This window comes from Nuphar pumila, chromosome 2, assembly GCF_984573655.1.
Source record: "Nuphar pumila chromosome 2, dmNupPumi1.hap1.1, whole genome shotgun sequence".
Classification (NCBI taxonomy): Eukaryota; Viridiplantae; Streptophyta; class Magnoliopsida; order Nymphaeales; family Nymphaeaceae; genus Nuphar; species Nuphar pumila.
In genome coordinates, this window is record NC_143250.1 from 33352687 (window position 1) to 33377445 (window position 24759).

The window sequence follows — 24759 nt, forward strand, 5'->3', positions numbered from 1 at the left end:
TAACATTCGGCTACACATCAACATGATTCAAACATCTCACATATTACAATTTCTAAAGTATACTGCAAGTAAAGAAATACATTCTGAAAGAAGTATTGAACTGTAAACTATCATTCAATTCAGTGTGATACCTAAAAAGTACTAATTAATGTTTATCTTTATTTATCCCGCGGGTACTCGCGGGCCTAATCACCCGTAATGGAAGAGAACATTCGAGGGTTTATTATTCATGGGTGTTTTATTAACCCAAACGTTCTAATCAAAACTGTAAATCCTAAGGGAGCGGCCAGTGATCGAGAGAACCTCTCAAAGGCCAAAACCAAACAAGATGCTTCCCTAACTTCTGCAGAAGAACAAAGAGCTACCATGTAGGACATATTGGTAGTCTGGGTCCCCCAACTCCGAGGACTGGGGACCAACGAGTCACTTTAGCTCGAAACAGTTAAACACCTGTCCCCGGTGTTTTGTACCCCCTACCCTCTCCAAGGTAAGTCTGAATCTGAGTCGGTTAATTCTTTCATTTATTTAAATTATCCAAAGTAGATGAGCGTTTCCCCCAAACTACCTCCTACTATCTTAGTGGTAGGTTCCCGACCTTAATCATTTTATGAAGGCCTAAACATCCCAAATATTTTTTTTTTTATATTGATTGTACAAACCCACTCAGAGTGCTCCGGTGCCTTTAAACCAGTCAAGCACACAAGATTTAAGATTAAGTTTCTCCTCAGTTTTATTGCCATAGTACACAGGCTAACAGTCCAAGTACCCACACTGGGTATCCATCTAGTTATGTTGACCACATTGATTCATCTAGGGATCATACCATGATATCTCAGGTGTGTTATAACCCACTTGTGTATATCAATTTCATATACAGCTAAGTAGTAACTCGAATACCCCTCATTATACATTAAAAAAAAACATTAAGGATATGCAACCTAGTAGGAGGTTGGACCCTTGCTTAGTGTACAGTTACACATGCATCAATTAAATATGCAGCTTCCTATGATACAGAATCTCATCATAATAGGCAGCTAACTAGACAGTAAACATCAGATAAAATATGAAATTTCATATAAAACAAAATATCATAATAACAGGCAGTTAACATGACATTTGGAATTATGGAGTACAGGCGGCTTTATGTGAAATCGAAAATCATTATAATAGGCAGCCAAGTTGTCATTGATTACTCATGTGAAAATTAAAAGGAATATGCACATGTTCTGATCCAACTGCAGACACCCATTCTTGTCATTATGATAACACAAAAGTATATATATATATGTATGTATGTATTTCATTAGTACATTTGCAACAATTTAACAATCAATTAAAACACAAGTGATTCCATCTAATAATTCAGCATGAATAGGAATCTGTAGTGCACTTAACCATGCATCACTTTACCCGAGCATACACATTTTTTTTCCAAGTTCATCGCATAGTCCTAACCTGCCTTATACAGACATGTTATTCATGTTACCCTATGTACAGAAAATCACAGCGAATGACCAGAATCGAAACAGTGTGTGGCGTACAGCTTGGGCCCCGAACTTAACTTAGAAACAAAATTTTGCCATGGATCCATGAAACAATTCAATTCCTACTAATAACCTATTTACCAGTTAAGCAAGTTTGATTATGTACCTTAAGTAAAAGACAATTCATTTCAAAACAATGTCAGCAGAGAACAAAAAGGAAACATGACAGACCACTGATGGGAACATGGTAAAACTGCCTGAACTGAAGCATGAAAAAAAAAATACTGAATCCAACTTTAACTGGGATTTCACAAAGCATGCTATCCATCACAGATAAATCTTAGAGGCAAGGACACTAATAATGGCTTGTTCAGATACAATGTGCATGGAAAAATTAAAGCACACGCGACAATCACCAGGTAGCTCGACTACCCTTCGGCCTATCAAACAAAACTTTCGCTGAAGACCACCACTTAGGGAGACCGGAAAGTCTCGGTTTCCATGACTTCAAGTCATCTACTCTCTTCAGAAATCTGAACTCATCCAGGGAAAACGCCTTCCATACTTAGCTGAATACCCAAGCCTCTTTTTTCACATTCAGGAATAGTAAGAGTAACTGATTCAATGAATCTCTGGGTTTCCCGAAGCCAAGTAATTGACTTATCTTATTATTAATCAACGACTTCTTATATAGCTATAGCTAGAACGTCCCTGACAAATTGCGGAAACTAATTTGTTAAGAATCAATCGGATGGAAGCTATAGCGTCATCGTTGGCTGGAATCGGAATATCTGCGAGATCTGGATCACAATTTGTATCGATTAAACAAATAGTTGGAATACCCAAAGTGACGCATTCTCGAAGGGCCGTATATTCTTCTTGCTGATCAATGATGATTACAATATCGGGTAACCCCGTCATATATTTGATACCACCCAGATATGTTTGAAAGTGAGATAATTGTCTCTTCAATATTGCTGCATCCCGTTTCGGGAGACGACTGAGTTGCCCAATCTCGGCTCTCACTCTCAAACCTTTTAACGGTGGGACAAATCCGAAACTTCCCAAATCAGGGGTTTGGGATTTCGGATTCCCAAATTTCCAACTATTGGGTTTCGCAGCTGTCGAAACCCCCAACTCCGACTTGGGGTTTCCGTCAGCCATGAGCCAGGGTTCCATGGCGACTGAAAATCAGAAGGACCCCAGTCGCTCGAGTTAGGGCTTCCCTGTAACCCACTTCAACATGCTCGACACTCTCAATACCCAAGAGAAAAGCACAAAGGTCCTACCTTGACCGACGTTTGGGTTGCTATTGTTGCGATGAGGAGGTCGCCGGCGGCGGTGTCCTGCTGTCACACCCAAAATGAGAGGGAGAGGGGAGGAAGCTGGAAGAGGGAGGCACCGAGCCTAGCAGAGCAAGAGGTAGAGGGAGAAACGAGATAGCGAGAGTGGGAGGAAGAGGAGTTCGGGGGTCCCCATTTGTAGGAGGGTGGCCTCCCGAAAAGGGAGGAAACCTCTCCGGCGGCTGCGCTATGCTCCCCCACCCCAGCAGTGTTGCGGACTCCTGCTAGGGTTCTGAAAGAACACTAGCAGTTTCTTATCGGGCTTACCCTGTTACTTGTATTTTTTCTTTCATTTCACGGGGCACGGCTCGGGTCCAAACCCAAAACCCAGGAGCCCCTTTTTGGGTTGGATCCGTGATGGCTTACTGAAGTGGGTCCGTAGGTCGGATCCAAATGGATCCAACCACGGATCCACACGTTAGCTTTCATTTATGTGATATATATATATATATGGATCCTGGATCTGAAACTTGGATCCCAGGCTCCAAATTAATAATTTCCCATTAAAATTTCAAATGGGAAGCAAGAAAAATGCGGGTTTTACATATATGAATCGGCTAATAAAAAAAATCTAAGTATGCTGATCAGATTCATGTATATCTAATCATGTACATGAATCGACTGGTCAGAAAAATATATATATATATATATATATATATATATGCATTAGATAGAATTAGCAACAAGTAGAACACATGCTTATGTTCAACCAACATATAGAACCAATCTGTCCAGATCATGTATATAATTAGCAGACATGTAGAACAAGTCTGTCCAGATCATATACATGGTTTGCTGCTTGATATATATATATATAAGATTCCAATTGTAACGACCCCAACTGACTCTCGAAAAATAGTGATTTTTTTTTTAAATATTGCAGAAAACCTTCCAAGAACCCGAGGTACATCACAAATTTAATATAACCAAACCACAAACCATTCCATGCATTGAATCAGCTTCATTAATAAAATCAATAAGTCAAAAAGTTTAGAAACATAAAATCAACTCTAGAAATATCCTGCACCTGGTCAGAACCTAAACACCAGTCACAAGTCACTCGTATCTTCCAGCTAGCCGGTCCAAGACATCACTGAGCATTTGTGCCTGTAAAACAGTTTTAAGAAAATAGGTAAGAATCAAAGTCCTCGTACGAATTCCTCTAAAAATTCTACAGTAAAGGAAATAACATAAATTGATTCATGCATAAGTTTAAGAGGAAATATCACAAACAATAACTCACCATAATTATCTTACCATTCAAGCATTCAAACCAATATCATGCAAAGTCAAATATGTAAAGATGCATAAACTGATGCTGAACAGTAAAATATGCATGAATAACTTATTAAGTTATTTATCAGAGTTGCTTTTGCATTCATGTCTCTATTAAATGCACAAAAATTTAATTCACTTTTTCTTAAATCCGCAGATACTCAAAACGGGCATAAATCCTCAAGTTCAAGTTAGGTTTTCAGTCATAGCTTAACACACAATTTGTATTTTATTTACTAGGTTCCACATTTGTTCTTCGACCAATATCAAGAATCGACACCATCAATTAGAACATTAGAAACCAATATCTAATGTTGACATATCAGGAAAATCAACATCCACTGACGCCACTTTCTTGGTATACTAATAACTACAGCTGAGTCAACAACACCATCCCCAGGTAAAGTGGCTGAAAGCTTCTTAAAACCGTGTTTGGGAAGTGAACCATACATCAGTTTCTGGGGTACAATTGCACACGGAGTTTTAGTATCCTCACGGTCTCCTATGACCGCCATCAAAGATTCCCATACTATGAAAGAGACATCAAGAAAGAGATTAATTACACTGTTTGGTCTCTTTTACCTTTTCAAATCAAATTTCAAGTTTTTTACGCAAGAACTGTTTTGCAAATCCACATGCAAAATAATTTCGGTCCCTGACCCTCACAATTTAATAGTGTAATTAAATTTGGAAAACCAATAATTTCTATAAGTCATTTTGCAATGCATAAACAAATCAATAACAGTGGAGTAACACATGCTCCTGGCCTACATAGGCCTGCAGTGGTTTACACATAAACACAACATATCTCAAAAAGTTATTTGTGCCAATTGCAAAATTCCAGTGAACATGAACACACCCTATTTCCAAACATGTTCACAATGCACATTCATAACACAAAAAGAATGCACATTTAGCCAAACAATACATATGCAAATAGAAGCTTGGAGACGACACCATTCATGCATATGATTAATAAAATATGCATATGATCATAATAATGCAAACATCTAATTATTTTCAGATCCATGCGTATGATATGTACAATTGCGAACTGATCGGTTTAGGATTAGATTCATGTACCAAATCAAAAAACACATACTCCGATCAGATACATGGATATGATCATTTTCATGTATATAAATCGGCTATGCAGAAAATTTTCAAGTGCCGATCAAATCTATATGCATACTCAAATCATGTGCACAAATTGGCAAAGTAAAAAATATCAGTGTGCTGATCAGGTTCATGTACACGATCAGATCCATGTACATGTATCGACCCATCATAGAATGCCAACAACTGGTCCGGTTTATGTACATGATAAGAATCATGTACATGTACCGGCTTGTCACAAATATCATCAACTGGGCTGATTCGTGTACATGAACTTGTTCATGTACATGGATCGACTAGACATGTATTAATAACAACTGGTCTGATTCATGTATATGGGCCAGCCAGACCTGATCAAACATGTTAATTGGCTGGTCTGGTCCATGTAAATGATTAGTTTCATGTACATGGGTCGGCCAGACCTGAATACACATATAACTGCTGAACAAAAAAAGAAATAACTGCTGAATAGAAAAAAATAATCTATAAACAATTGGTCTGATCAATGTTGTGAAAAGCGTTGAGGCGTAGCGAGGCACTCCACCAAAAACCGAGGCGAGGCGTAAGCCTCGAGGCGTAAAGCGTAAGCCTCAAATTCTTTTTTGAAAACTTTTAAAAAATATCTAAAAATACAAATAAATAAAAATAGGAATCGGTGTTATCAAAGAATTTCCTGTGATTATTCCTAGTATGGAGTGAGTCAATCATCCACTTTGGTATCTTATTGAACAAAAATGCTGATATTGTTCCTCCATTGATCAAGAATTTCGATCTTTATGCACCCAATTTTTTTTGTATAAATTCTAGCCAATATAAACAATCACATGTAAATGATAAAATTTTCACTGCAATCACATCAAAATAGAAAGTGAAAAAGTAAAAGCATAGTCATAGTTTTTATTCCTAATTTAAGTTCTATTAGCATCAAGTATGCTTCTTCACTTGTGAGAAATAAGTTGCATGCACTCAGAAAACTTATCACCTCAAGACATCTGCCACAGAAAGCTTGTCCCCTTCAAATTGAGCCATTTTGTCTGCTAGTGAGCCATCATAAAACTTCATAATAATGCAAATCTGCTCATATAGGTATTTATATCAAACACCAATTTGTCAAACTTGTGGCAGAAAAAAGTGATAACGTTGCAATTTGTGGAATTATCTGAACTAGCACTCCATCAAGCAAAACTCACCTTTCCACTTTTGACTGAGACACCATGCAGAAAACAGACATCTTTCGGTGCTTGGCATTTCGAGAACACGTTTTCAAATCTAAGCATGAAAGCCTGCATTTGATCTTCTTTAATGGAATTCAACATTTTCACAGCCACTTCATGATACTTATCATAATCTTCTGTAGACTGATGAAGTGTTGCTATCTAGACATCACCAAGAGGACCTCTCCCAATCCTGTGGGTGAGCTTTAACACTCCAGGATCAATCCAAGGGCTAGCGTGGTTTGAGGTAGATACAACAGTTCTCATGTTGTCAGGATCTCCCTAAAAAAGCACATACTCAAAAGAGTCCGAAGAGAGGTGGGAGAGACCGAGACGAGAAGTGGGAGACGAGTGAGGGACTGTGAGAGAGAGATGAGTGAGAGGCGAGTGAGGGACTGCGAGAGAGAGATGAGCGAGAGACGAGAGAGAAACTGCGAGAGACCGAGAGGTGAGAGAGAGACTGCAAGAAGTGGGAGAGGGACGAAATGAAAAATTAGGGCTCCCGACCCTATTTAGGGTCGGGGGGGGGGGGCTGATTTAATAACATTAAGTTTTGGTCAAATGGGGGCTTTGACCCCCATTTGACCAACAAAACGAGGCGCATATGCCTCTCATTGAGGCGCATATGCCTCTCATTGAGGCGCATTTCGCCTCGAGGCGTGCGCCTCAAGGCGTATGAGGCGCACGCCTTGAACCTTTTGCGCTTTATATGTGTGCCTCAAGGCATAAAGCCCTCGCCTAGAGGCGAGGCACGCTTTTTGTGCCTTGAGGCGCGTTTTTTGTGCCTTGAGGCGCGTTTTTAATAACACTGGGTCTGATCCATGTACATGATCAGATTCATGAACATGGATCGACTTATCATAAGTTAATATATCATCAGCTGGGCTGCATATATACATATGTATATTTAGTATACATGAGTACTGAACTTGATTTTATAAAATCTACTTGCATATTTTCATATGCATGAGCATGGAAAATCGATAAATCTGAAGTATATGTACCTATGTATATATTTAGATGCATAAACAGGGAAAATCGACAAATCTGAAATATATTTACATATATATATATATATATTTCAGATTGTATAAACAAAGAAGATCGACAATAAAAAAATAAATCTATTTATATATATAATTGACAATATATATATATATATATATATATATTTGAAATCAGATTTCCCTTTTTCCCTCTAAACTAATGCCCAAATCAGTTTATACGATTCCCTTTTCCGTGCGAATTAAGAGAGAAACCCGTACCTTGATTCGTAGATCGAAAAAGCTAGAAAAATCGATGGATGGTTATTTTCTTCTTCTTCTTTCTCTCTTTTCTCTCTTCTCTTTCTTTTCTTTTTTTTCTATACCCCTCACACGATTTTCCTTTTTTTTTCAACTCCTCTCTTTCCCTCTCTCTCTCTCTATCTTTCTTTCTATCTCTCTCTCTCTCTAGAACACGAGTTCTAGAGAGAGGCCTCTCAAGATCCCCTTTTATATATCTTCTTAATGGCTTCTAGAGAGGGGGTGACATCCCCTCTAGATGCCTCCTATTTGAGTGGAGTTCCACTAAATGTAGAACTCTACCTCCTTATCTTCTAGATCTTTAATATTTATTTTAATTAATATTCTTAAAGAATATTCCAAGGGGAATGCCCCTTCTAGAATTTCCTTATGGGATAAAGTTCTACCCTAGGTATAACTCTATCTCATCCTTATTCTTATTTAAAAGTGTTTTTAAAACTTTAAATTCATTCCAATTTTAAAATTGCTATGGATGGATTTCAGATTCAAATTGGATCCAAGATTCAAATCCATATCCAATATCCAAATGGATCCAACTTGGATCGGATCTTGGTCAATATGAATCCTGGATTAGGTCTAGATTCATATTAACTTGGATCTAACAAAGCGGATCCAGTCCGATCCAAACCAGAAAAGCTCAAAAATAGTGGCCGGTCATTTTTGAAAACACATTTTTTGGGCCAACCGTAATCCGATTTCGAGAAAATAGATTTTCTATGACATCTACTCTTCGAGGCAGATCTAACAGTGGTTTAAACTCAATTTCGCTTTCAAATTTTTGCCTGAATTTAACCTGAATTTCGCTCGAATTTAAAGGTTAAAAACTAAAAATGTCTTAAATAATAATTAACTCAATTAGCCCTTGTCAGTGGGCTCTGGGACACGCCAAGACCTAGCTGACGTCACCTCTAATTTAATTATTTCCCCTTTGCTGCAGAATTTCCTACTTTTGATCCTATGATATGGGCTATAGGATCAGAAGTAGAGAACCCATCTTTGTAATACACATCCTCCTAGGGTTCTACATACCCCATTTCTGCCTCATTCATCTCTTTCTTGTAATTTTCTTTTCAGATCATCAAGTAATTGTTGGCATTGCCATTTCACGACATTCGACAATTTTCTTGATGTGCATGCTTGCACATTATGATGTGTCCCGACTAAATGATGCTTTAACCGAGAGATGCTATCCAAAAAAAGAAATTTGGCAATAGTTGCTGTAATAACCATGAATTTTTATGCGTAAATTCAATAATTTATGTGTTGTGGGCCTGGGATCCACCTTTCGGATCCAGGATCCATATGTAAATAATATCATATTTGAAATATATATATATATATATAATTTAATAAATTAATAAAAAGATTAATAAAAATATGTAAGGGATCCATAGTTGGATCCATTTGGACCCAGCCTATGGATCCACTTCGCAATGGGTAGCGGATCCAAACTCGTGGACCCTAATAACCATCGAATCTGTACCGGTTCCCGGGTTCGGACCCGAGTCGCGTCCTCTGTAGCAGGTAAGTAAAGAGAAAAAAAAAAAACTCTTGGACCCGAGTCGGACCCGACCCGGATCCGTAACCCGATAGGGTTTTTAAAACCCGATATTCGGGCTGTAGCTTTTAAAAGAAGGGGAAAGGCAAGAATCGTGCCTAGGGCACGATTCCTGCTGTTACCAGAAGGGAGGAAGGGGGTCAGTTACGGCAGGCGTAACCGAAACCCCGCGCCTCTCGGCAGCGGGGGGTTTCAGCGATAAAAGGGAAGTGGAAGAGGGGGGTCGCACCCTCTTCCCTCGTCTCTCTCTTTCTCTCTTCCCCCGTCTCTCTCTCTCTCTCTCTCTCTCTCTCTCTCTCTCTCTCGTGTGGGCGTGCAACGAAGAGGTGAAGGTCGCCGAAAGGCTGCAGCCACCGCAGGCTACGACAGCCCCCCTTCTCCTGTCCTTTCCCTTGGGTGCGGCAACCACCGACGCCAGCCCTAGCTGCTGTTCCCAGCCAACAAGTCCATCAACGACCTCTTTCTCTCACGGCAGCAACCCCAAACACTAATTCAAAGGTACGGGTTCTCTTTTGCTTCAATCAAGAATGGGAGCATAGGTCTGTATCCCATGTGATAGTTTGGTAGGGATTAATGTTGGGAATGTGAGTTGTGTTGCCAATATATTCTGAAAGGAGGTGAAGGATGTTAAAACATATGTAATAATACCATAATACCCGATAGGGGTATTATGGTCATTTCACAAAGTACCCCATAGGGGTACTTATTTTATTTCTCTTAATTTTCTATTTTTTATTTTTCTTTTTATTTTTCAAATTGTATTTTTTGGATACCGAAAAGGGGCCCCACAATGGAGTCGTTGGGGCCCCCAACGGTCACATATGTGACCGTTGGGGGCTCCCAACGACTCTATTGGGAGCCCCTTTGGTCTCCTTTTCTTATAAATAGGGGGAACCCCCCATGTATGTTGTATTGCTCTCTAGAGCTCCTCTTCAATAATAGTGATATTATTTTTCATGTGTGTAGCCTTTTTATAAGGCCCTTCGTATATCCCTTAGTGGATTTTCTCTCTTGTGCTTGTTGCACTTGTCCGTGTGGGACATAGTGAATGCTTTAGCATTTTTGGCTTCTTCCGCTTATTTCATTACATGGTATCAGAGCCATACGATCTTCTAAAGGTAAAATCTTGTCTCTCTCTACTTCCTTTCTTTCTCACATCTTCATTGTGTAGCAATGGAAGTCAAGATCGATCTATCATTCAAACTCAATGGAAAAAATTACATGATGTGGGCATCCGCAATGGAGAATAATCTCAAAGGCAAGAAGCTTTGGGGTTATGTAATGGGAACCGTTCCGGAACCACAACTTAAGCTCACAAAGATGGAAGGAGATCAAGAGAAAGCACTTGAAGGCGATGCTCGTCTCAAGGCCATTGAAGATTATAATCATCAAATGGAAGATTGGGAGAGCAACCATGCAAAAATCCTAGCATGGTTTATGAATAATGTCGAACTCAAGGTATGTGCAAATATTGCAAAATTCCGCCGGGCAAATGAAGCTTGGTTTTTTATGAAGGGTATGTTTACCCAAAAGGATCTTACAAGAGCTTATTTCTTGCAAGAAAAAGTAAGAACCACAAAACAAGGTGACATGAGCATACAAGATTACTATAGTGCTCTAAATCCTTTGTGGGATGAATTGGCTCTTTTAGAGCCTAAATGGGTATCTATGGAGGATGTGGTTCTAAGACAAAAACAAATGGAACAAGATAGATTGTTTCAATTTTTATTTGGGCTTCGTCCCGAATTTGAACAAGTGAGATCCTCACTTCTCCATAGATCCACGTTTCCTCCCTTAGAAGAGGCTATTGCCGAGATTACTCAAGAAGAGACTAGGCATAGCATGGGTAAAAGCATAGAGGAAGTTCTTGCCGTATCTAAACCCGGCAATCATGTTAAAACATACAAACCACCTCATTTTGGTAAGCAAGGGAGTGGTGGGAGAAAAATGATTATATGTCATCATTGTTATGAGCCGGGACATATTAAACCCGTTTGCCCAAAGCTAAATGGAGCATTCAAGCCAAAGGTGGCTTCCGTTGAAGAATCATCCACCAAAGAAGATGACGGCAAGAACGGGGATCTCAAAGATACTCTTGGACAAATTTCATTGGCTCTCCAACAAATTCTAAAGGCTACTTCTTCCACCTCCGGTGCCGCAATTGCCTCATCATCACCTCCCGGTACGTACTCTTGGATTTTAGATTCCGGAGCTTCTTTTCACATGACCCCTCATGAAAATGCATTAACCAATGTGCACACCAATTCAAAAATGTCTTGTGTCTCTACGGCCGATGGAACCTTTCTCAAAATAAATGGTGTTGGAACTCTTGATTCTAAAAATGTTCAAAATTTCCTTGTTCCAAAAGTTAGAATAGTTCCAAAATTAAATCTTAACCTCTTTTCCGTTTCTCAAATAGCCGACCATGGATGTGAAATATCTTTCTCATCCCAAGGGTGCTTTGTGCAGGATCTCCGGTCCGGGAAGCGGATTGGGCAAGGCCATAGGAAGGGAGACCTTTATTTTATGGATAATTTAATACTTCCAAATACCTCATTTTGTACTTATGTCCAAGACAAAAATATTGAAACTTGGCATAAAAGGCTTGGACATCCAAGTTATTCTAAAATGTATCTTTTTCCTTTTGGACACAAGTTTTGTAAAGAAAAAGATATCAATTGCAAAGATTGCATTTTTGGCAAAATGAAGTCTACTCCTTTTCCTATTAGATCCTTTATGACAACAAGACCTTTTGAATTGGTGCATTTCGATGTTTGGGGGCCATCTCCGGTTCTATCTAAAGGTGGGTATTCATATTATGTTACTTTTATTGATGATTATACTAGATATATATGGATTTATTTTCTTAACTTTAAATCGGAAGTTTTTAACTTTTTTAAAGAATTCCATGCAAAAATTCAAAATCAATTTCAAAGTCAAATATCCATTCTTAGTTTCGATTCGGGTGGAGAGTACTTATCAAATGATTTTCAATCATATCTAAAACAATATGGCATTTGTCATAAAAAATCTTGCCCAAGAACTCCTCAATAAAACGGTCTAGCGGAAAGAAAGCATAGGCATATTTTGGAAACCACTAGATCCTTACTCATTTCTAAAAATATTCCTAAAAATTTTTGGGCCGAAGCCGTGTTAATCTCCACCTATTTAATCAATAGGATGCCATCTTCAAAATTGAATAATATCTCTCCTTATGAAAAACTTTTTAATATGACACCCGACTACAATCGTCTTCGGATTTTTGGGTGTAAATGCTTTGTTCTTTTACATAAAAGAGATAAATTGTCACCTAAAGCAATAGAATGTGTATTTTTAGGATATGGTGAAAATAAAAAAGGCTATAGATGCTTTGATCATAAAAACAATAAGTTATTTGTCTCCAAAGATGTAACCTTTTTAGAAGATGAAAATGGATTTGACATATTGGAAAAATCAAATAAAATTGATTATATGTTTATCAATGATCTTTTAGAAGATTCAAATGATGACTCTTTGAGTCATCCGGAAGTTTTAGAAAATATTCATGATTCTCATGATAATGATGTATCACCAACTAATGGTGACAATCTCCAAGTATACACTCGGCGTGAGGAAGCCCAACCTATTAGTGCTTTAGAAAAATTCTTGCGGCTTAATGAACCCCTAGAAGAAACCTCCCTTGGCGTTCTTCTAGAGAATCAATTCCACCTAATAGGTTTGTCTCATATGAAACTCTTTCACCAAAATATAGAGCTTGTCTAATAGCCTTGCATTCTTACTATGAACCCTCCCATTATAATCAAGCAAAAAGTATACCTCATTGGGTTGAAGCAATGAAAGTTGAACTAGATGCTTTAAATAAAGCTAAAACTTGGGAAATAGTTCACCTTCCTCCAAATAAGAAAGCTATAGGATGTCGATGGGTCTACAAAGTCAAAACAAAAAGTGATGGTTCCCTAGAGCGTTATAAAGCTAGATTAGTTGCTAAGGGATACTCACAAGAATATGGCATCGATTATGACGAGACTTTTGCTCCCGTGGCTCGCATGACAAGCGTTAGAACTTTAATTGCGGTAACATCATCTAAGAAATGGTCTATATTCCAATTAGATGTTAAAAATGCCTTTCTTAATGGTCAGTTGAATGAAGAAGTATATATGGACCCTCCGCCGGGAATCAGTGTTAACCAAGGTCAAACCCTTCGGTTATTAAAAGCCTTATATGGTCTTAAACAAGCCCCTAAGGCTTGGTATGATAGATTTAGTGCTATCATGTTACAATTGGGATTTCGCTCATGTTATACTGACACTGTTCTTTTTGTTAAAAATGCAGGTAATAGTATCATCATCCTTCTGCTTTATGTTGATGATATGATCATCACTGGCAATGATGAAAGTGGTATTCTTAAAGTTAAAAATATGTTAAAACATAATTTTGATATGTCTGATCTGGGTTTTCTCAGGTACTTTCTTGGTATAGAAGTTGCATACTCTCCTCGAGGGTATATATTGTCACAGATGAAGCTTGCTGCAGACATATGTTCCAAATCTGGGATTTCAGATGATAAAAAGGTGGAGACTCCCGAGGTTATCATTGCTAAACTACGACTGGAGGATGGAGTTCTGCTGGATGATCCTACGCTCTACAGGCAACTCATAGGCTCCCTCACCTATCTGACTATCACCAGGCCCGATATTGCTCATGCCGTGCACTCTGCAAGCCAATTTCAGCATGCTCCTACATCTGTGCATATGAGTGCTGTGCTCCGGATCATTCGATATATTAAAAATACTTTGACTAAAGGGCTATTCCTATCCTCAATCTCTTCCTTAGATTTACTAGCTTATACTGATGCTGACTGGGGAGGAAACCCAAATGATCGAATCTCAACTACTGGCTTTTGTGTGTTTTTAGGGGATTCGCTAATTGCTTGGAGGTGCAAGAAACAGCAGGAAGTCTCATTGTCTTCTACTGAAGCAGAATACAGGGCTATGGCAACCACTACAATGGAGCTTGTGTGGCTTCGAAGTCTTCTTCAAGATATGGGAGTCGAAATTACCGGTGCTTCGAAGCTTTGTTGCGACAACAAAAGTGCCATCTATATTGCCAGCAACCACACCTTTCATGAAAGGACTAAACATATTGAGATGGACTGTCATTATGTACGTGATGAATATCTTCGTGGGACAGTTACACTGCCATATGTCACTTCAGAATATCAACTTGCAGATTTCTTTACCAAAGCCCTGTCTGCTCCTCGCTTCTTGTTCCTTCTTGGCGAACTTTCCGTCATTCCCCCGTAAAGTTTGAGGGGGGGTGTTAAAACATATGTAATAATACCATAATACCCGATAGGGGTATTATGGTCATTTCACAAAGTACCCCATAGGGGTACTTATTTTATTTCTCTTAATTTTCTATTTTTTATTTTTCTTTTTATTTTTCAAATTGTATTTTTTGGATACCGAAAAGGGGCCCCACAATGGAGTCGTTGGGGCCCCCAACGGTCACATATGTGACCGTTGGGGGCTCCCAACGACTCTATTGGGAGCCCCTTTGGTCTCCTTTTCTTATAAATAGGGGGAACCCCCCATGTATGTTGTATTGCTCTCTAGAGCTCCTCTTCAATAATAGTGATATTATTTTTCATGTGTGTAGCCTTTTTATAAGGCCCTTCGTATATCCCTTAGTGGATTTTCTCTCTTGTGCTTGTTGCACTTGTCCGTGTGGGACATAGTGAATGCTTTAGCATTCTTGGCTTCTTTCGCTTATTTCATTACCAAGGAATCATAGTCATCCATGCGTTTGGGTTTTTCCTCTTGCATATAAAAGGGATGCCTTAATGTGTTGGTTTGTTTTTCATCGATACCTATTTGAGTGAGCTTTTGCATGACATATGTTTCTGGTTCTGATGTCCAACTGAATAAGCCTTTGTTTATTAACTGGCGTATGTATTATGTTTTCTGGTGAATTCCATCTAGATAAATCTCTGCATGTTTAATAGTCATTCGATGTTGCTTTGAAATCTCTGTAGTCTTAATAAGTATTGGAATAGGCTTAACGCTTGCTATGTACCGAAGTCTGGAAATTTTATGGACAAATTTCTGAAAGTACATATTCATTCATTGTGTTATGTTTTGAGGTTAATGAACTTTGTGGGAAACAACTAAGATAAATTGCAGACATGCTGAATGGTACACTCTTGTGATCAGATATAGGTTTTGAGGCTGAGAAATATAATGAAATCTTAGATTGGTCCTATTCAATTTGCACTGGTATATATATATATATATATATATTTGTTGAAAAACACAAAGAGAAAGTCTGTTAAATATCAATCCTTTTGGGTTGCTCTCAGTGACCAGTAGTAACAACTCTCGGTATGTAGAACTCTTGTGTGCTTACTGAAATAGGTCTGTCAACATACCGATTCTGGTATATATATATATATACACACACACACGGATCAACATGTATATGTATATGTATTCAGGGTTGCAGTTAAAGTTTTCTGAAGTTTTTGATGTGTTGATTCCTTGACTAACGATCCTGATTTTTTTTGCATACATTGCCTAGGTGCTGATACTTGAAAATGGTTTACCTTGTGTTTAGTATACTTATGCGTTTTGGGAAGCAGGTTGAGGGCCTGATGTTTGGTATGCCATAACAATCTGATTTCTGACATGTAAAAGAAATTAGGTTGGAAAAATCAATTTGAAATCTAAAATTTTAGTTGCCAATAACTCTGTTCTCCATTAGGGAGTGTTAAAGTTGATCAGTCTTGGACAATCACTCAATCTGCAAGAAATAGATGTTGAATGTAATAGCTATAATAGTCTGTGTATAAAACTAGCCCTCTACATGCTAAAGAATCAAATCTTTTCCTACGCCTCTACTAGTCATAAATATGCTGAATTAAAGTAATATGGCAAGTCTGCATCTTCTGCATGGGTGTACATTGAATTTATGCGGTTGGCAAGTACACCATAGCATGATTGTTCATTTGTTCATTTGAGAAGATTCGTAAATAGAAACATGAAATTGGCGTGATTATATGATCATATGCATATGAGAATTTGTTTATTGCACAACTCAAAAGTTTGCATACATGAGTGTGCATTGAAAAGGCGGGTAGAAAATAATGCATAGGGGCATGCGATTGATGAGTTTTGCTTGTGAATGCATTGATGGCCAATTTGATCATCAGGGGCTGGGTGAGCCTCGAGAACCAATTGTTCTCTGTTTTAGTTATTTTGATGCATTGCAACAAATCAAATGTGATAGTATTGTTTTACCACACTGTTTTATGTTGTCACAGGCTGTGGTCCCGTGAAAAGCTTAGCATGCTGATGTGCAAGCTTATGTTATTAATTCTGCATGTTAATTTGCAAATGTAAAAGAGATGAATTAATAACCAGATAAAATAAAGTAAAGAACAATGTAATTCATTTTTATCCTTGATGTCCCTGCTTTAGCATGAGAATCTTGGATGTTGCGGTTTGGGGGAAACCGTGAGGATACAAAATCTCCGTGTGCGTGTTGTTGCCCCTAAACCCGATATTGAGGTTCTTCTCCTGGCCACGGTTTTAGGGAGAGTCCGCCACTTTTCCTATGGGTGGTGTTTTGACACAACGGTTGTTGTTTTGGTATACCAATAAAGTGGCGCCAGTGGATGCTGTTTTCTATGGTGTCTCCGACATTGGATGTTGTTTTCCAATGTTTCGATGGATGGTGCTGTTTCCTGATATCGATCGAGGGCTAAGTGTGGAACCCGACAATAAAATACAAATTGAGTGTTAAGCTACCCCGGAAACCCTACTTGACCTCGGGGATTGTACCCGTTTGGTGTATCCGCGGGCAATGGTAAATTAAAAAGAGGAATTTAAAGTTGTGTGCATTTAATAGGACATGCATATGGAAAGAGGGGAGCTTAAATGAAAGATAATAAAGGGTTCATGCATTGCACATAAATCATGCATATTCTTGTGATGCGTTAGTTCATGCATGTTTACCTGTTCACTTGGTTGTTATATATTGATCATTGCGTGATGTTGATCTCTTTTGCATTTAATTGCCTTATTGATTAAATTGTGATCAATGTTACTTACTTCGTGTTCCCTCATGTTCAATGTTTAATTCTGCATGAATAGTTAATTGTCTTATGATTTGATTATAACCGTATTCCTCAAAATATTACATGGATCTTATTTATGCTTTTTTTCTTATTTGATTCATTAGGGAAACCTGTACGCAAAATTCTTCGGATTTTTGACCATATTCTTTTATTGGTTTTTCCCAGACACAGGTGATCAGTGTAATCAACTCGCTTCTAAGGGGATACGAGGGTCACATTTGCTTCAGACAGCTTCACTTACGGAGATAGTGACTCTACTTTTGTTTATTTTAGTTCTTCTTATTTCCTGCAAGTTGTTATTTCACTTTTGACATTGAGGATGAGACTCTTATTGATTCATTAATAAAAAAGTTTAGTTGGTTGGTTATGGATGATAAATGTAAGTTTTTTTGTGGTGTGTAGTTATCCAACTGAAATTGGAACTGTAAGGACCCCAGGTCTCTGGGAAGTTTTTCGCAACTCTTAGAAAAAAAAAAAATTCCGCATTTTTCAAAGGTATGAGTTGGGGTCGTTATAGTTGCACTTGATTTTTAATCGGTTTTCACTCATTACTTGAATGCCTCATTTTCAGGCCAGATCCTCTAATGCCATCTTCACCAAAAAAAACTCAATAAGAAACAAAAAATAAAGATTTTTTACCTTAACCCACTTCCTTGAGTGAAAAAAATGGTGGAAATGCACTCTTGAGAAATCGCAAAAGCCCTCTCCCTTGCACACCAATCGCCCCCCAAATCGATCTCACGGCTCCTAGGGTGTGTGAGTTCCCTTCTAACAACATCTAGAGAAATGTAGAAGTTGGCCCTCAAGAGGCCTTTAACACCCAAACTTAAAAATTGAGTTTCGGGTCCTTTTTAAGTGCGTCTGACTAGTACCGTACGATACACCTTGTGTCATACGTCACATGGGTGTATCATACGATACACTCGATACAGGTATGAGTGTGTATCGTATCCTATGTCACACGGACTCGGCTAGGGAGGTGCCACACCCGAGTCGACACGCCCCGACACGGGTGCGGCTTCGGACTCGGTCAACGAGTCGAGGCCGAGTTCGTCCACATTTTGGACTCGGTCAACTTTGACCGAGTCCAAAATTGTCCATTTTTAAGACAAAAAACAAAAAAATTCATTTTTTATATATATATATATTTTAAAATATATAACCAGATTGTGCAATGCAGTTGCACAGTCTGTGACAGTGCAACTGCAACTGCACAGTCACTGCACACAGTCTGTGTGACTGTGCACAGTCTGCACAGTCACAGACTGCATTGCACAGACTGTATTGCACAGTCTGTGCAACTATTAATGTATAAAGTTCAAACATTTGAATAATTGAATGTCAAAACTGAACAGATGTGAATGCTATAGTAAATGGGTCATTTCAAAAATTGGACCAGTACAAATTATGGACCATTTCACAAGGTCATAGTTTAAAGTTTTTTTCCTTTGACCATGGCCCATAGATGTGTTTACCTTAATTTTAATTGTTTACTAGAATTATTGTTATATATATATATATATAGATATATAGATATATAGCCGAGTCCCCGTGTCCAAAATTTTTGAAATTGTGCCGCACCCGTGTCGCACCCGCACCCGCACCCATGTGACATAGATCGTATCACAAAACCCAAAAGTAGTGATATGTATTGTACTGTATAGTACGATACAGTACAATACTTACAACACTGGTCTCAACTACTAGCTGTTGTGTGTTTTTAGGAGATTCACTTATATTGTGGAGATGCAAAAAGTAGCAGAAGATTTTTTTGTCATCCACTGAAGCGGAATATAGAGCAATGACAACCACCACTATGGAGATTGCAGAGTCTTCTAAAAGACATGAGATTAGCCATCTCTAGTCCTACGAAGATGTGTAGCGATAATAAGAGGTCAATCTATATTGCAAGCAACTACACCTTCCACGAATGAACCAATCCCATAAAGATGGACTCTCACTGCGTCAGAGAGGAATACCTTCGAGGAGTTACTGAGATGCCGTATGTTACCTCCGAGTATCAACTAGCAGACTTCTTTACGAAGGCTCTTTCATCTCCGCATTTTATGTCACTTCTCAAGAAACTTTCAGGGATTTCACTGTAAGTTTGAGGGGGGATGTTAAAATATATTATATATACATATAAATATGTATATATAATATATACATTCTTGATGTTTGGTTCTATGTAAATCAAAATACCCGTAAGTTCAAGGGTATTTTGGTTATTTTATTCTGCTGCATAGTTCATGCCCAATAAGGGCATACTTGTAATTGTCATTTTGGTCTTTTTTATTTTTTCATTATTGTTGTAATATGTACACTTGTCATGGGATTTATTGGAAAGACAATATAGCTGTTGGAGCTTTATTGGGAAGACAAACATAGCTTGGGATCTCCCCCAACAACTATATTTCTAGCTATTGGGCAACACCTATATTTCTAGCTGTTGAGGAGGCCCAACTGCTATATTGGCCTCCCCACTTCATTATAATTAAGGCATTCTAGCCCAAGTGTATATCATCCTCTTGAAAAGATTATTTGTTAATAAAATTTTGATTCTTTCAAGTGTTCTTGCCCTTTCTGGCTTTTGTGTTAGCACTTTGAGTGCATTTTATGTGTTACCCTCTTGTTCCTTTGTGAACTTCAAGTGTATTATTGTTATATTGTTGTTATACCTCAACATTTATCACTTTTATTGCCTTCCCCACCGGTTCGTGACAATTTTGCCCATAAGTGGCACTTTGTATTTGTGTTTGTGTATTTTTGTGCTCTTGTAGTTCTTAGAGGCACTCTTTTGTATTCCATCTTGTTTCATTACAGTAATATCTGGTGTTTCACTAATTAAGTGTTTTTTTGCTTTCTTGGTTCCTGTGAAATAGGTGGAAAGCCCGTTCCCAGGCAATATTGGCTGTACTTAGGAGCTTGGATGCTGACTTCCTTTGCGTACAAGTCAGTACTGTTGCTTGCATTATGCTGGCCATCTCAATTGGATAAAGCAGTTTATTTCTTCTACCTTGATGCATGCAGTTGGGGCTGCCTTTTTCCTTTGCTAACCATTATACAATGGCAAGGTTCACTTTGCTAAGTGTGTCATGACCATCAGTTCAGTCTGGTCAAGTATAGGCTATTCTGTAAACTTTAGGCACACTTTTTTAGAGGAAACACTGGAGACTGTACTCCAAAATCTATTAATAATATAAAAATTTACATATGATCATCCCAAGGATGGGAACCAATCTAGGGGTTTATCCTTCCAATACAGCGAGTCATGACTACATAACAAAAGCAAAACATAACCCACAGCCAAAGAGGGACCCCTACATGATACCCTTATGTTAAACCATGACACAAAACACATAAGGTTTCACTGCCTTCCATGCCCTTCCAAAACAGATGTAACACATGCATGCCACCTCTTGTTGCTGGCCGTGACTTCTACCTCTGAACCCATCAGGGAACCATCAACAAAAAGTTGACAGCATTCAGAGTCTCAGACTCCATGCCTATATACATCTGCCTTATAAAGCCACCAACAAGGACAGACAAAGAGGGGGTATATGCTGCAAAAGCATGAAGCACTGAGCACAATAGAACCTGGGTCTGACAGACCTATTCGGTTGCACCATGGGACCACCTGAAGCAAAAAGCTTGATCATAGGAATCATCTCTAAGGGCCATTGATGAACCATAAAGCTTTCCGTACATGCATGCCACACGCTTCGGATAATCTGGTCTTTAGAATACACTTTATTATCATGGAGAATATTATTTCTTATAGATCACAATTTCCACAAAACATTATGGAAGAGTGGGTCCCAACATCTTTGAATCCAAGGCTGCTCGTGTGTAATAGTCACCCACCACTAGAATTCCAAAATAACGGAAGAGTGGGGAGTTCTTTCAAATCTGCTTCAAATAAATCGCCACACCGCTTGTGAGATATGACGAAAAAAATAGGTGCATGTGATCTTCCTCCTCCTTACAACACAAATAACACCGATTAGGGAAAATCGCCCCAAACCCATTCAGTCTATCTTGAGTCAACAGCCTCTGAAAGCATGCCAAGTACACTACCCAACACGCTCTAGAAATGACACCTTTCCGCAACACTAGTTTATACTATGTATTGTGAGGTGCATCCACTCTAATAGAGTTCCAAATGTCCTTTCGAGACACAACTTCCCCTCTCAAGCTGCCCTTCCATAATATAACATCCTGGCATCCGTGGTAGGGAAAGAGTGCACACCAGTGTTGTGAAAAGCATTGAGGCGTAAGCGAGGCGCTCCACCAAAAACCGAGGCGAGGTGTAAAGCGTAACCCTCAATTTTTTTTTGAAAACTTTAAAAAAATTATAAAAAATATCTAAAAATACAAATAAATAAAGAAATGCTTTATTGATGAAATAACAACTAATAAGAAATAGAAAATCTCAAATAAGTACTAAAAAATATGAGATTAACATATAAAAGTAATTAAAAACTGATTACATAACTGAAAAATATATGAGATTAACCAACAAAAGTTAAAATATACTAAGAAACTGATTACATAACTGAAATAACTGGAAAATATATGAGATTAACCTACAAAAGTTAAAATATATGAGATTATTCTAAAAAATAGGATATTAACATATAAAAGTAAGTTACTTTTATATGTTACTTTAAGTAACATATAAAAACTGATTACATAACTGAAAAATATATGAGATTAACCAACAAAAGTTAAAATATACTAAGAAACTGATTACATAACTAAAATAACTGGAAAATATATGAGATTAACCTACAAAAATTAAAATATATTAGATTATTCTAAAAAATATGAGACTAACATATAAAAGTAAGTTACTTTTATATGTTACTTTAAGTAACATATAAAAACTGATTACATAACTGAAAAATATACGAGATGAACCAACAAAAGTTAAAATATACTAAGAAACTGATTACATAACTGGAAAATATATGAGATTAATCTACAAAAATCTTGTTGATTATGTCTTAGAAATCTCAATTTTTTTTTGTGCCTCACGCCTCAGGCTTGTGCTTTGAGGCACAGAGGGCCTCGCCTCAAGGCGAGGCGTGCCTTTTGTGTAACGACCTCAACTCATCCCCTCAAAAATGCAGAATTTTTTTTTCTTAGAGTTGCGGAAAACTTCCCAGAGACCTGGAGTCCCTACAGTTCCAATTTCAGTTGGATAACCGCACACCACAAACCACTTACATTTATCATTCATAACCAACCAACTGAACTCTTTTATTAATGATTTAATAAAAGTCATATTTAATGTCAAAAGTGAAATAGCAATTTGCAGGAAATAAGAAAAACTAAAAGAAAACAAAAGTAGAGCCACTCTGTCCGTAAGTGAAGCCGTCTGAAGTAAACGTGACCCTCGTATCCCCTCAGAAGCGAGTCGATTTCACTGACCATCTGTGTCTGGGAAAAACCAATAAAATGAGAGGGTCAGAAATCCGAAGAATTCTGCGTATAGGTTTCCCTAATGAATCAAATAAGAAAAAGAACATAAATAAGATCTATGTAATATTTTAGAAGAATACAATTATAACCAAATTATAAGGCAATTAATCATTCATGCAACAATAAAATAAACATTAAGCATGAGGGAACCCTAAGTAAGTAACAGTGATTATAATTTAATCAATAAAGCAATTAAATGCAAAAGAGATCAACATTATGCAATGATCAATGTATAACAACCAAGTAAATAGGTAAACATGCATGAACTAATGCAGAACAAGAATATGCATGATTTATGTGCGATGCATGAACCATTTATTATCTTTCATTTAAGCTTTCTTCTTTCCATATGCATGTCTTATTAAATGCACACAATCTTTAAGTTCCTCTTTTTAATTTACCATTGCCCGCGGATACACCAAACGGGTACAGTCCCCGAGGTCAAGTAAGGTTCCCGGGGTAGCTTAACACAATTTGTATTTTATTACCGGGTTCCACACTTAGCCCTCGACCGATATCAGGAAACAACACCATCTAGCGTAACCTTGGAAAACAACATCCAAAGTCGGGGACATCATGAAAAACAGCATCCATTGGCGCCACTTTATTGGTATACCAAATAACAACAGCTGTGTCAAAACACACCACTTCCAGGAAAAGTGGTGGACTCTCCCTAAAACTGTGGCCACGAGAAAAACCTCAATATCGGGTTCAGGGGCAACAACACACACGGAATTTTTGTATCCTCACGGTTTTCCCCAAACCACAGCATCCAAGATTCCCACGCTAAAGCAGAGACATCAAGGAGAAAGTGAATTATACTGTTCTTTACTTTTTTTTATCTGGTTATTAATTCATCTCTTTTACATTTGCAAATTAACATGCAGAATTAATAACATAAGCTTGCACATCAGCCTGCTAAGCTTTTCACGGGACCACAGCCCATGACAACATAGAACAGTGCGGTAAAACATTAATATCACATTTGATTTGTTGTAATGCATCAAAATAACTAAATCAGAGAACAACTGGTTCTCGAGGCTCACCCAACCCCTGATGATCCAATTGACCATCAATGCATTCATAAGCAAAAATCATCAATCGCATGCCTGCATGCATTATTTTTCACATGCTTTTCAGTGCACATTCGTGTATGCAATTTTTTGTGCATACAACAATAAATTTATAAGCATATGCATGAGTTCGCACATATCCAAGTTAAAAATGCATGCTTCCATTAAATGCTCACATTCATGTCCAATGCATGTTTTCATTAATGAATCATTTAAATTACAAGGTATAAAATTCTACGTATGCACATGTATATGGAGCAGTTGTGCCATAGCATGTGAACTAAGCATGGTCTTCTAAGTATAAGCATGTGATCATCTCATTCTTTGCATAGCCTTGTGCATAAAGGAAATCACCCTGTATGTATGACATAAACCAAACATGATGTTGATCGACAAGTCAAATATGCTGTTGAACCATCAAGTGGACTCTTAACACATGAATATATATATCCATACCAAAAGAAATCAATATACTCATGCTAAACTAGGCCCACAACAAACAAAACGGAACCATGAAGCCAACAACACCCAATTCAAATGGCTTTCACAAAGAATCTTTGTGAACATGTTAATTCTCATGCGTGTAGTTTTCTTGAACGAGTTGTTTTATCTCCAATGTTGCCCCATTTTGTAACAATAGATGAAATTCAATAAATGTGTAACGCCCCAAAATTTCAACTTTCGAACCTTTCATAAAACAGGCAAGAGACTAAAAGAATCTTTTTATTACAGAGTTGGTTTAAGAAATAAGCGGAAGACCATCCTTTTGTTAAT

At 37.9% G+C, this 24759-nt stretch overlaps 1 protein-coding gene across 9 annotated transcripts in view; it reads left to right on the forward strand.

Moving 5' to 3' along the window:
- LOC149845205 (DNAse I-like superfamily protein) overlaps positions 1 to 24759 on the forward strand; it is a 184252-nt gene that overhangs the window by 79021 nt on the left and 80472 nt on the right. For all 9 annotated transcript variants that reach the window (XR_016430180.1, XR_016430179.1, XM_089995602.1 and 6 more), the window contains exon 5: positions 20311 to 20380. Coding sequence is in view for 7 of the 9 variants with exons in the window: in XM_089995602.1 (XP_089851728.1) it covers positions 20311 to 20380 (70 nt within the window). In the remaining 2 variants the exon portion in view is untranslated. The remainder of the gene's footprint in view (positions 1 to 20310; positions 20381 to 24759) is intronic.